Genomic DNA, 13203 nt, shown 5'->3' on the forward strand with positions numbered 1-13203 from the left:
GAGTGCTTTTATCTATGCATGTGTATTAGAAGTGCATTCATATATACATTGTGTGTTTGTGTGTGGGGAAAAAAGTTGGGGCTATATTGCTTTGACAATGTCTTCTAATCTCCTTTCTCTTAAATCTCTCTAGTTGTTGACCTCCTTTACTGGCGAGACGTTAAGAAGACGGGCGTGGTGTTTGGAGCCAGCTTGTTCCTGCTGCTGTCATTAACGGTGTTCAGTATTGTGAGTGTGGTCGCTTACATTGCCTTGGTCCTCCTGTCTGTGACCATCAGTTTTAGGATATACAAGGGAGTTATCCAGGCAATCCAGAAGTCTGAGGAAGGCCACCCATTTAGGTGAGTGTGTTACCCTACCCACAATCAGTTGTTAAGGGGAAAGGATGTGAGGTTGTACACTCCTCTCCAAGCAAGACTTTGTTTTGCCCTTACCACAACTATTCATTTGTATACCACATATCCATAGGAATCCTTGTTTGAGGCAGCTCTCATCAATAACCTACAAAATTCACTAATGGGCGCAAGGCATAAAACAACATTCAAATAGCCATATAAACAATTAACTAACCTAAACATCTCACGTTGACAAAATTAAGCGACCCACTGATAATCTCTACTGAAAAATCCTTCTAGCTGTCCTGATGCCGGACACTAGTTGCCATGTGCCCTTGTAGCTCAATGCTAGAACATCTGCTTTGCATGCAGAAGGTCGTGGGTACAATTCTGGGGGCTGAGAGAGAATCCTGTCTGAAATCCTGGAGAGGCTCTGCTAGTCAGTATAGATAGTACTGAGCAAGATGGACTTACTCAGCATAAGGCTGCTTCCTGTGGTCTTATGACGATCATCATCTTCTTCTTCTTTGGCAATCACTCGTAGCTGAGTAAGATTGTCTTCCATAAACACGGTTTTAACAATGAGTCCGTAAGCTTCATTGGCTGTGCAATCAAGGTTCGCATGTAGAGGCACTAGGGTCTCTTGCTACCCCAAAAAAAGTACGTCTAGCTGTCCTCCTGCAAATGCAAACACGTCTCTTTCACACACCATGGTTGGCCAAACTTGCATTTTGCAAAGGATAATTATAACATTAATGTAGAGCAGGGCCATTTAATCCCATTTTAAAGATAGGGAGGTTGGGTATTGGTGGCTTCCCTAAGCCAGTCACTAGGGTCTAGCCAAACTGACTCATGAGTGGAGATTTGTAGCTTAAAACAACAACAACAACAACAACATAAACTTTCTCCCACTCCTTTTCTATTCAGGGCTAGTCTCAGTAGGCTCCCCTATGTATCAATTGTGCACATATGTGTGATTTTCCTTTTGCTTTGCTTTGGTGTCTTCCCTGGGCTAACCATAGTCTAGGAGCAAACGCCAATTTGGGTTTCCCTTGGCTTGACATTTGCTCTGATTGAGCTTTAAAGAGCGGGTTTTTGCAGGGAAAGCTCTGGAGCAAATAAAAGGGACACCCAGAGAGCTTTAAATTGCGGGTCATGCCTGGAAAGAGCAGAGGACAGGTAAGTGTGGATAAGCTCTCAGTTCCTTTTCAGTCTTCCTGGGCTTTGGCACGGAGTAGTCTTGCAGGTAGCAGCTCCTGTTGTTGGTTTGAGTAATCTTAGGTGCATGCAGAAAGCTGCCTGTTTGCTTCACTGGAGTGCCGTGATTTTAGTGTTGGCACTGAATTGGAGGGTTTAAATGTTACCTATCTGCCTTTGGATGCCTTGGTACCTTTGAAGCCTTTGGGAAGGATGCAGAGCAGGGCCTGAGCTGACAACCTTAAATAGCAATTGAAACAACGAACAGGTTGATGATACGACTACTGCAATGGACACAAGATAATATCACCAAGGCAACTATCTGTAAACAAACACTAAACGTCCATAAAAAATGGCAAAAGTAGTTTCTTTCCCAAATAGGTTTTATCATAAACAATTGCAAACGCAGTAAATAAAGAGTTCACTTATCATATATCAGTGGTTCAGTGCTCCTTTCTTCTCTTTCCAAAATATATTTTATCTTGAACAATTGCAAACGCTGTAATAAAGAGTCCACTTGTGTTATACCAGTGCTCAGATGTCGTTCTGGTAATCCGACATTTCGCTGCTAAAGAGCTTAGTCATTGAGCTTTGTAGTAAATAGTATACAAGGGAGGACAGTATGTAAACAACTTAAAGCAGGGATATGCCTGTCCCCATCTGCATGTTTCTATTGGGAGGAGCATAGAAAGAGGACAATGTCCTTCAGTTTGTTAAACCTGCCTGTAAGCAGGCAGGCTCACAGAGGAGCAGAGCCAGCACCCTGAACTGGCCTGGAAGCAAATGGGAAGCCTGTGCAATTATTTGCTTCATTCATGAAACACTTCCCACAAGGTGTCTCTAAAGGATATAATGGCACACAGTATATTAAAGCAGGCAGAAACAATTGCATATAAAAACAATATAAAAACAATAACAACTGCTATATATATATTTTTTTTAAAAAGCAGTTTAAAACAACAATATTGATTCAGATCCACAACAGTTGCCAACTGGGATAAAGATGTTTGAAGGCTTGTTGGAAGAGGAACATCTTCAGCTGGCACTGAAAATGGAGAAAGTTCCTGTCTATGTACAGAAGTTGTCACCATGTTGGTATTCTGTGCTTCCAGCTCTCACTTCCATACATCAGCTATGGCCATAGAATCATAGAATTGAAGAGTTGGAAGCATCATCTGATCCAACCCCCTGCAATGCAGAAATCCCAGCTAAAGCATCCATGACTGATGCCCACCACCCTGCCACCCTTGTGCACACTGTGTCCCTTGGGCTGCTTGCCATACAGTGGCTCTAGCTGATCAACATGCAAATTTGCTTCTTCCCCTTCCCTGACCCTATCTCTGGGCTGTAAAACTCTTTAGAGCAAAGGTTTATGCTTAAGTTATTTGTAAAGCTCCCAGCCCCATTTTAATGAAAGCAATTAAAGGTTGACAGAGCAACAGATTTACTCAATGCTAACTGAGGAGTCTAATCCATTGGAAGACGGCTTACCAGACACCTAGCTTTCTTCACAATGCATGCTGGTATGTGCCCTCCTCCACATACCAACAGTCTTGCATACCTCCATAATAAAAATTATGCACATTAGTGCAAAAAAGAAAAGAAAAGAAGATTACTGTTTTCTTTCCTACTACTACATGTTTACCCAGGTAGGTTTGGATCCTTAGGCATTTATCATAATTTCACAATGCACTTCGGTACAGTAATGTTTCATTACACTATATTGCTTTGGTATGGTATATCAATAATTTCATAATCTTTGGCCATTTGAGAAGCATTGGAGCCCACATAGCCAACACTGAACCATCTCAGAAGCAATGCTACCACTTTTGAATTGGGCAGTCGTGAAACCTGCGGTAGCTTTAAAATCAGGTACCTTTCATGACAAGAAAAGCATTGCTGAAACAGAATCGGCAGATGCTACATGCCTGTCTAAGGAGCATCTTGAAAACTTCAGGGATGCCACATTTCTGCAAATGGGATAAAATGGGAGGAATTTGACATTGTGCTAAAGTGGTGGTTCCATCAGGGCGAACATTTTAGCTTGCTAAATGCAACAGTCCCCCCCCTTCTCCTGCTGCGTTCTCTCCTGGGCGTTCTCCTAACCCCCAGAGGCAATTTTGAAGGGCTGGGCTGGGCTGAAGCATTTATTTTCCCTTTAAAAATATTTAAAATATGTTGGGCTGATTGGCAAGAGGTTAGTGGGATGAAAATAGAACTTTGAGGGTTGCGATATTCTGAAAAGTGGGTTTGCTTAATGCAGCGAAGCTGTGGGAGTGTTGTTTTTTTGTTTCAAAACAAAGGCTCTTCTTTGGACTGAGTAGGACATCATCTCCAGTTATATCTAGCCAAAAAGACATTTGATTTTAGTTGCCAAGCCTGCCTTTCCATGTGCAAAAAGGCACAGTCTTATTTATTTTTTTACCTTTTGTTTACCTGCTTTAAGTGGCCAGGCATTTGCTTCTACCATTTAAGTGCAGTTTAATGAACTAACTGTGCCGATTCTTGGAAAAAACCTGGTGTTTTAAGCGCGGCAGCTTCACTGCTGTGAATAAATTATAGAGCGCCTCACGCTTGGGTCTTTGTCCGTCTGTACAATTCTTTTTTTTTTATAATAATATTTATTAAATTTTGTATAACCAATAAAAAACATACATAATAACATAATATTTTCCATTATCCGCATTTCATTCTCAACTTTGGACTTCCTCACACCTCTTGTTCCTGCTTTCTAAACATAAATTTTACCAGCAAATTATTAACTTGATTTAATTCATATAATATAATTTTCCAATATTTAATGTCTCAAATTTTGGGGTTTAACATACTCTTATTGAAGCTTAATCATAAAATATTACTTATCCCAAATTTATCTGTACAATTCTTGAGCACCATGACCTTCCCTGTTGTTACTCCATTGTGCTCTGGCTGAGAGCTTGGAGAGCTCGAAGAATCTCGGGCTGCCAAGTCGAATGTTATGAACGGCGCTTTCCCTCTTTTAGGGCTTATTTGGATAAAGATGTCGCTGTGTCTGAGGAGCTTGTGCAAAAATACAGCCATATGGTGCTTGGCCACTTCAACAACACAGTTAAGGAGCTCAGACGCCTCTTCCTAGTGGATGACTTGGTGGATTCGCTAAAGGTAAGAGACTTCCATTATTTTCAACCTTTCCTCAGTATATACTTGCAGAAGGGGAGGGATCTTGTCCCGGTTGACCTGAAGGACCATCTGGTGTTTGGCAAATGCAATAAAGCATGTGAGGCAGGCAGGGATGTGGTTGTATGGTTTTAGGGCAGGGATGGCGAACTGTGCCCTTGCTTTGGATGTTGATGGGACTCCACCTCCCATCAGCCGCAGCCAGAAGGGGTGATGGGAGTTGTAGTCTAGCAACACATGGAGGGCAACGTTCCCCACCCACACGTTGGAGGTTCTAACGACCACTGGGGGTATGTGGGCCTATTTGGATTTCAGTTCCCTTGGTGTAGTGGTTAAGAGCAGTGGACTCGTAATCTGGTGAACCGGGTTCGCGTCTCTGCTCCTCCACATGCAGCTGCTGGGTGACCTTGGGCTAGTCACACTTCTCTGAAGTCTCTCAGCCTCACTCACCTCACAGAGTGTTTGTTGTGGGGGAGGAAGGGAAAGGAGAATGTTAGCTGCTTTGAGACTCCTTCGGGTAGAGATTAAGTGGGATATCAAATCCAAATTCTTCTTCTTCTTCTTCTTCTTCTTCTTCTTCTTCTTCAGTATTTATGCCTATTCTTAAATTAGGCAGGCATATTTGAAATTTGTTGCTTTAGAAGCAAGGTTCATCTATATTAATTGTCTATTGGGCCAGAAGCAGGAGACATTGGATGCTTCCATACTAGTTATTTAAGGTGGAACTGCTATGGTTTGATCACAGTTTGGGTGGGCACCCACCCAACAGCATCATCTAGTATTGTTGATATTTGTCTTCCATCTGAATTCCTAGTCCCTTCTTTATCAGTGCCCCCTCCCAGTTGAGGAAGGCTGCTTTAGAGCTGCTCTTCTGCCTTTTTAAAAGGGCGAATTTTGGACATGAGTTTGGACCTGTCACAGGTCAGCACACGTTCATTATAAAATTTGTGGTGGGTGCCATTTCATGACCATTATTTTGATTTTTAATCCTTTCATTATTGCTAAAAACACTTCCCCAGCTATTTTTTTTAAAAAAATATTCAGCACCATAATGCTATAATGCTTGTGGTTTAATTATTCCCACTTTATAGTGTTATGGTGTTTGAACTCCATTGCACCATAATACCAATACCAAAACTGTCATAATAGCATTATGGCGTTACAATGCTTTCATTAAAGAAAAGTTACAGCTGGAAAAGGATTTCAGCAATTTGAAGCGTTGGCTTTTAAAAATGTATGGGGGTCATTAAAAATGGCCACCAAAAACATTGTGAATGTGTGTTGTACTTCAGATGGCCCCCAACCATGGATTCTGTGCAGACAGTATACAATGTTGTGAACACTGACAAAGCAGAATACTTCCAATAGAATAAAAGTCTTTGATCCAACTGGGAAAAGAGGAAGAAGAAACCCTCTGATATGAAAAATTAATTTCAACTGTCAGTAAAGTCTTCATTCTTGCCCTGAACAAGGGAATATTCTGCAGTTCCTTTCCAGCTCATTGATTTAGCATTCTGCCGTTCTTTCATGCTTCAAAAGACTTGCATAACCACATAGGTTTACATGAAGTGGAGCACGTAGGAAGTGCTTCTGAAATAGAAGATAGCTTGGATATTTTCTTTACCCATCTAAAACCATGATTGGTTTTAGATCTAGGCTAGAGTAGCTGATACCTTAGGGCTGTGGACTTGAGACCTTTAATATTTAACCACTTATTTTCTTATTTAACTACTTTATTTTCCATCTGCAAAAATGCCATCTTAGAGTGCATTTAAATGCCACTTTACAACTTCTTGCTACTGGATAATTTCAGATCTGAGCAAAGTTTTCCAGTGTTGGTATAGCCACTTCTATGGGAGTCTTCAACAGCCCTGGAGGAGGATCAACTGTCTCCTTATCAGAAAATCTGAGTTACTACCTGACACTGTTGATTGACTGAAGCCTATCTGTTTTGCTTTACTGACTTATGGAATTTGCTCACTGGCGACTTTGGGGTGTTGAAATTTCAACTCCTTGACTTGTTTCAATTGCTGGTATTGCCTTAGCAAAATACAAGCCAGTGTCCTCTCTTGCTCTGCTGAATGCTTTCTCCCAGCAGTCAGCAGCATAAAGCAAGATTGAAGCAACCCATTCCTAAAATGTAAAAGGAAATTCCTGAAGGATGGTTCTGTGGAACTCAAGATGAGTTGGAACAAAATAAAACCTTTAGCATTGTTTTGTTCTCCCCATTGCAGTTGTTTGAGGCTTAAGAACACCAGAGGAATCCTGCAATCCTGCTGTATAAGACCAGATAACTATCTACTCTAGCATTCCAGGTCAGGGATGGTCAACATGGTATCCTCCAGATGTTGTTTGACTACATCTCCCATCATCATTGACCATTGGCCGTGCTAGCTGGAGCTGACGGGATGGGTGGCGCTGTGGGTTAAACCACAGAGCCTAGGGCTTGCCGATCAGAAGGTCAGCGGTTTGAAACCCCCCCCCCCCGGTGCTCGGTCCCTGCTCCTGCCAACCTAGCAGTTTGAATGCACGTCAAAGTGCAAGTAGATAAATAGGTACCGCTCCGGCAGGAAGGTAAATGGCGTTTCCATGCGCTGCTCTGGTTCGCCATAAGCAGCTTAGTCATGCTGGCCACATGACCTGGAAGCCACCGGTAAATCGAGATGAGTGCCGCAACCCCAGAGTCGGTCACAACTGGACCTAATGGTCAGGGATTCCTTTACCTTTAAACATCTGGAAAGCCATCAACCCAAAGTTGATTTAGAATCTTTTCGCGCTGAGGTGCATATTGTGTGTTTCTCCCCCCCCCCCCCACAAAGGGAAGAAGATATTTCTCTGAAGTGTGTGGAGTTTTTTTATTAATGACTTTTGGATGAGTTTTCTCTGTGGTTTGCAGTATCTTTGGCATCCCACCCCCTTCTGGGGAAAGGCCTGCAGTCAGCCATATTTAAAATGCCAAAGAGGGAGTGGAAACTGCCCTATTCCTTAAATTTGGAAATTCAGGCAGCCTAGGAGATGCCAGTCACATGTGCTGGAGGGACTGCTCAACAGTTTCCCAATACCATTTGCCAGGTGATGATGGCAGATCAAAAGAAAGAACTCCCAGCTATGCAGTGATGGCAAAGTAGACTTTCGAGGAGCAGGAGGTTTGCTGAAAAGCTTTCAGTCATACTGTGATTTTATCAAGATCTGCTGTAGTGATTGCAGCACAGTATAAATTTGCCAAAACATATGGCCCAGCCAGTCTTATTCTGCCACAGGACTCGCTCCTATCTTTAGTATCTTCAAACTGTGTTAAGGGGTCAGCTGTTCACTGTTGGGTTTGGGGTTGATTATTTTTCTTGCTAAATATAGTAGGAGTCACTTAAGGAGGCATATAACAGATCACATATTGGTTTTACGCAGCCTTTCTCAACCTTGGGTCCCCGGATGTTGTTGGACTACAACTCCCATAATCCTGGGCCACTGGTCCTGGTTGCTAGGGATGGTGGGAGTTGTAGTCCAGCACCATCCAGGGACTCAAGGTTGAGAGAGGCTGGTTTAATGCCATTTAGCCCAATATGGCAGGATTAAAAGCCTTAGGCGCAAGGGCCAAATATGTCCCTCCATGACGTTTAGTCTGGCCCTTGGAATCCCCCCCAGGTTACACTCCTCATGGCTTTGCTACACACCCTCACTTGCCTGGCTAAACGTCTCTGGAAATGCCTCTTTCTTGTTGATGGAAGATAGAGGCGTGTGTATGTGTGTGTTGGGGGTGTCTTCTTCCTCTAGTGGCCCCCATCCTCTTAGCTAACTATATGGCAGAATCATATGGGCAGGGATGATTCTGCAGTGCTGTGTTGTCATGCTTTCATGTAACTGAGCCTGCTTGATGGACTGACTTTCCTGTAAGATGCACCCTGTCCTATCTCAGAAGAATTCTTGCTTAAGCTTACAGCCTTAAAAAAAAGAAGACATACAAGGGCCCTTGCCTGGAAAGAGATTTAGGTATCTTATCTGAGCCTTAACATCTGCTAAGACTTGCAGCGGGTTCTGAGATAGGCCAGAGCACTGCAGAAACAGCCCTTTGCCCTTGCATCTAGATCAAGGGAAATAATAGTGCCACTGTATTCTGCTCTGGTCAGACCTCACCTGGAGTACTGTGTCCAGTTCTGGGCACCACAGTTCAAGAAGGACACGGACAAACTGGAACGTGTCCAGAGGAGGGCAACCAAAATGGTCAAAGGCCTGGAAACGATGCCTTATGAGGAACGGCTAAGGGAGCTGGGCATGTTTAGCCTGGAGAAGAGGAGGTTAAGGGGTGATATGATAGCCATGTTCAAATATATAAAAGGATGTCACATAGAGGAGGGAGAAAGGTTGTTTTCTGCTGCTCCAGAGAAGCGGACACGGAGCAATGGTTCCAAACTACAAGAAAGAAGATTCCACCTAAACATTAGGAAGAACTTCCTGACAGTAAGAGCTGTTCGACAGTGGAATTTGCTGCCAAGGTGTGTGGTGGAGTCTCCTTCTTTGGAGGTCTTTAAGCAGAGGCTTGACAACCATATGTCAGGAGTGCTCTGATGGTGTTTCCTGCTTGGCAGGGGGTTGGACTCGATGGCCCTTGTGGTCTCTTCCAACTCTATGATTCTATGATTCTATGATTCATAGTTGTTGTATAAGTAAGACTTCTATGCAGTTTCTGAAATAGGGGCTGGTTTTTTAACAACAACAACAACTCCCTAGTGGCTCTTAAGCAATGTGATGAGCAGCCAATTTGTAGGGAAGGCAAGGTTTCTAACCCTTTGGAGGAAAAAAGCAAGCTTATGCACCAGAAAATGTATTGTTATGGATGTGCGGAATGACCTGGCCTTGTCAACAACTGCAACAACTGTAGGCCTCAGATTGTAGTATACATGCCGGGAGTAGGGAACCTCAGGCTCTGTGCTTGTGTGAACAAGTGATTGTAGCCCTCCAGGACTGTCTAACCTCACTGGCCTTTCTCCACACACTCCTTGAGTGCTTTTGTCTACCTGGAATGTGGCCTTGATGAATGGAAAGGGCTACGTGTAAAACCTCTGGTGTTTCTGTGACTGGAATGCATCCTTCTATGCCAAGGAGTTTTCATGCATTCCCTACTTTTGCATCTGGCCACACCTTCTTTCCCCTGCTGCTGACATGTGGCCTCTGCAAGGTTGTCAATAATAATAATAGTAATAATAGTAGTAATAATAATAATAATAATTATTATTATTATTATTATTATTATTATTATTATTATTATTATTTATACCCCGCCCATCTGGATGAGTTTCCCCAGCCACTCTGGGCGGCTCCCAATCGAGTGTTAAATACAGCATTAAATATTAAAAACTTCCCTAAACAGGGCTGCCTTCAGATGTCTTTTAAAGATAAGATAGCTGCTTATTTCCTTCACATCTGAAGGGAGGGTGTTCCAGAGGGCGGGCGCCACTACCGAGAAGGCCCTCTGCCTGGTTCCCTGTAACCTCACTTCTCGCAATGAGGGAACCGCCAGAAGGCCCTCGGCACTGGATCTCAGTGTCCGGGCAGAATGATGGGGGTGGAGATGCTCCTTCAGGTATACAGGTAACATGGCCCTCAGCCTGAGAAGGGTTCCCTTTCCCTGATAAATGCCACCAAGCATTTTCTGCTGCATTTTCTTGTTGGTGCTTCCCAGGGTGCTGTGTACACCATGCTTTTAAGTCAAAAGTACTGTGTCAAGGCAAGAATGCATAATCTTAAATCTACATAGAAGCCTCTCCCAGCAGCCCCAGGTTGCATGCAGTAGTCAGAGATGAAGGGAGGTGCAGACCAGCAGCATCTACAGGGCCACAGGTGTGCTGCTGCCTGCTTAAGCGTTCAGCAGGCGCCTCTGTTGCAGGTGCTGCAGCCAGTGGAAGAGGAAAAGGGGGATTAACTGGAGATGGGCATTTGGGTTGCTGGCGCTTTGTCACCAGTACCCATTTTATAGTGACATTACCAGCATTTCAGGTGCCAAGCGAAAGCTTCTTTATATTCTCCTTGGGCAGTGTTTCTCACACTTGGGTCCCCAAGTTTGTTGTTGGACCACAACTCCCATCATCCCTAGCTTGCAGGACCAGTGGTCAGGGGTGCTGGGACTTGTAGTCCAGGAACAACTGGAGACCCAAGTTCGTTTTGGGGGGGATTCAGGATACCTTTTGTTAACCAAGGGTCACAAGCAAGGGTTTCTTAAAAGGTAAAGGAGCCCCTGACCATTAGGTCCAGTCGTGATCGAGTCTGGGGTTGCGGCGTTCATCTTGCTTTATTGGCCGAGGGATCCGGTGTACAGCTTCCGGCTCATGTGGCCAGCATGACTAAGCCACTTCTGGCGAACCAGAGCAGCGCACGGAAATGCCGTTTACCTTCCTGCTGGAGTGGTACCTATTTATCTACTTGAACTTTGACGTGCTTTCGAACTGCTAGGTTGGCAGGAGCAGGGACTGAGCAACGGGAGCTCCCCCCATCACGGGGATACGAACCACCGACCTTCTGATTGGCAAGTCCTAGACTCTGTAGTTTAACCCACAGCGCCACCTGCATCGCAGGGGTTTCTTATAATGCAAGAATTGAGAGATACAGGGAGTAGGGGAAAACAGTGCCATTGAGTCTTCGGATAAACTTGCTAATTTGCCATTTTTTACTACTTTTTAAATGCATTGCTGAACTTTTTTTAAAAAAATAACTCAGTTCATAGTTATATCTTAAAGGCCTGTAACCTACTTCGAACATTATCCAATAAAAAAGAAAACCCAGCCCAAGTAATAAATACTTCTAAGTAAATGATTGTGCAAATGTGCCCTTAGTCATTTTGTTCAGAGAGCCCTTCCCCTACTGAACGTTTTGCCCTCAGATTAGCAGTGGGAATCAGCTGACCTGGGAACTCTCACCCACCACCCCACATGCAACACATTAGTGATTCAGCACTTCCAGGTCACACCCCCACACCCCTGCCCTTCTTACTTGGCAAGTGGATCTTATACCCTCTGGGAACTAGTAGGGCTCTATCTCATCCCGGGACACGTTGGTCTCGTTCCCTTATTTCTCATGTTACATTTGGAATAGTAAAGGCGATTCTCCCCCACCTCCTCCAGTTTCACGTGGTTGGGGTTTCGGGTTTGCAATTAACTAGTTGCTTAGGAAAGGTAAACATTTTGCCTCCCAATGAGTTGGGCCCTCCTTGCTTCCTCTCTCAAGTCCTAAAGAGCCACTAGTTCCTTGAGAAGAGAGACCACAGACCAAGTTGTTTCTCAAGTTCAGTCCCTGGTGAGCTGGGCAGAAAGGATGCCAAGTTAGCAGGACCAAAAGAGACTCAACGCATTGCTGTATACCAAGCCAGACCACTCGTCCATCTTGCTTAGCATTGTCTGCACGGACTGGCAACAGCTCTCCAGGGTTCCAGGCAGGGCTGTCTCCCAGCCTTACCTGTATGTGCCAGGGAGTGTCTATATGCAAAGCAGATGTTCTACCATGGATCATGGCTCTTCCCCAGCTCCCTGCCTGAAATAATGGAGAGCTGCTGGGCTGGATGGACTGGTGCTTTGACACAGCAAGTGGGAACTGTGCACAGCCACAGCTCTGCAGTTAAAGATTTTGCAAAGCTGCTTTCCCCCTTCTAGACTTAAGGCCAGAGATGGGGAGCCTGTGGCTCTCCAAGTGCTACTGGACGCCAACTCTCATCAGCCCCCTTCCGACGAAAGAAGAATGGAGGATGAAGTTGATGGACTATGCAGAATTAGATAAATTAACAGGAAGGATTTGAAACCTGCGAGATCAGAGATTCTTAGAAGACTGCAGTGAATATATGAACTATTTGAAAAGTAATTGTGATGAACAGATTACTCTAGTAGGACTGCAAGAAGTTTTGTAAGGTGGATTATTTGAAATATTGCAAGAAAGACTATGGAGAGAATTATTAGTTAAGGACCATGAAATGTAATGCAGAAATTAAGAAATGCAGAATAAGTGATGAAGAACGGAAAATCATCAGGTGTTGACAGAAGTCTAAAATATTGTATAAGATGAGAAGTTATGTTGTATGACTGTTGGAACTGATATGTAAAAAAATTAATAAAAGTGTGTGTGTGTGTGTGTGTGTGTGTGTACACAGACACACAGACACACACAGACACACACACTCATCAGCCCCCAACCAGCATGGCTAATAACCAGGGATGGCACGAAATGTAGTCTAGAATCAACTGGAGGGCCACAGATTGGCTGCTGCTACTGAAGACAACCTTAACCCCACTACTCCCATTAGCACTAGGTCACAAAGAACCAAGGCAGCCTCAATGGCTTACAGTGTCTGGGAACTGGAACGCAAGGAAGGAGGCTGCAGTGGGTGGTGGTGGAGAGAACAAAGGTTTTGCCCTACGTCTGTGGTTTTCAACCTGTGTGCCATGGCACCCTGGGGTGCCTTGAATGATGGTCAGAGGTGCTGCGGGCAATACTGGCCTCTGTCCCTCTTTCCTTCCCTCCCTCCATCAGTCTCCGA

The 13203-nt window shown here is 44.1% G+C and overlaps 1 protein-coding gene and 1 long non-coding RNA gene across 7 annotated transcripts in view; one reads left to right on the forward strand and one right to left on the reverse strand.

Moving 5' to 3' along the window:
- RTN4 (reticulon 4) overlaps positions 1–13203 on the forward strand; it is a 60850-nt gene that overhangs the window by 41012 nt on the left and 6635 nt on the right. For all 6 annotated transcript variants that reach the window (XM_079968501.1, XM_079968502.1, XM_079968503.1 and 3 more), the window contains 2 exons: positions 134–341; positions 4535–4673. In XM_079968501.1, coding sequence (XP_079824627.1) covers positions 134–341; positions 4535–4673 — 347 coding nt within the window. The remainder of the gene's footprint in view (positions 1–133; positions 342–4534; positions 4674–13203) is intronic.
- Positions 11386–12917, reverse strand: LOC307212110. Its single transcript, XR_013836836.1, has 2 exons — positions 12831–12917; positions 11386–12368 (listed from the first exon to the last, which is right to left on the reverse strand). It is a non-coding gene; the product is annotated as an uncharacterized lncRNA (long non-coding RNA).

This window comes from Podarcis cretensis (assembly GCF_951804945.1).
Source record: "Podarcis cretensis genome assembly, chromosome: 3".
Lineage (NCBI taxonomy): Eukaryota > Metazoa > Chordata > Lepidosauria > Squamata > Lacertidae > Podarcis > Podarcis cretensis.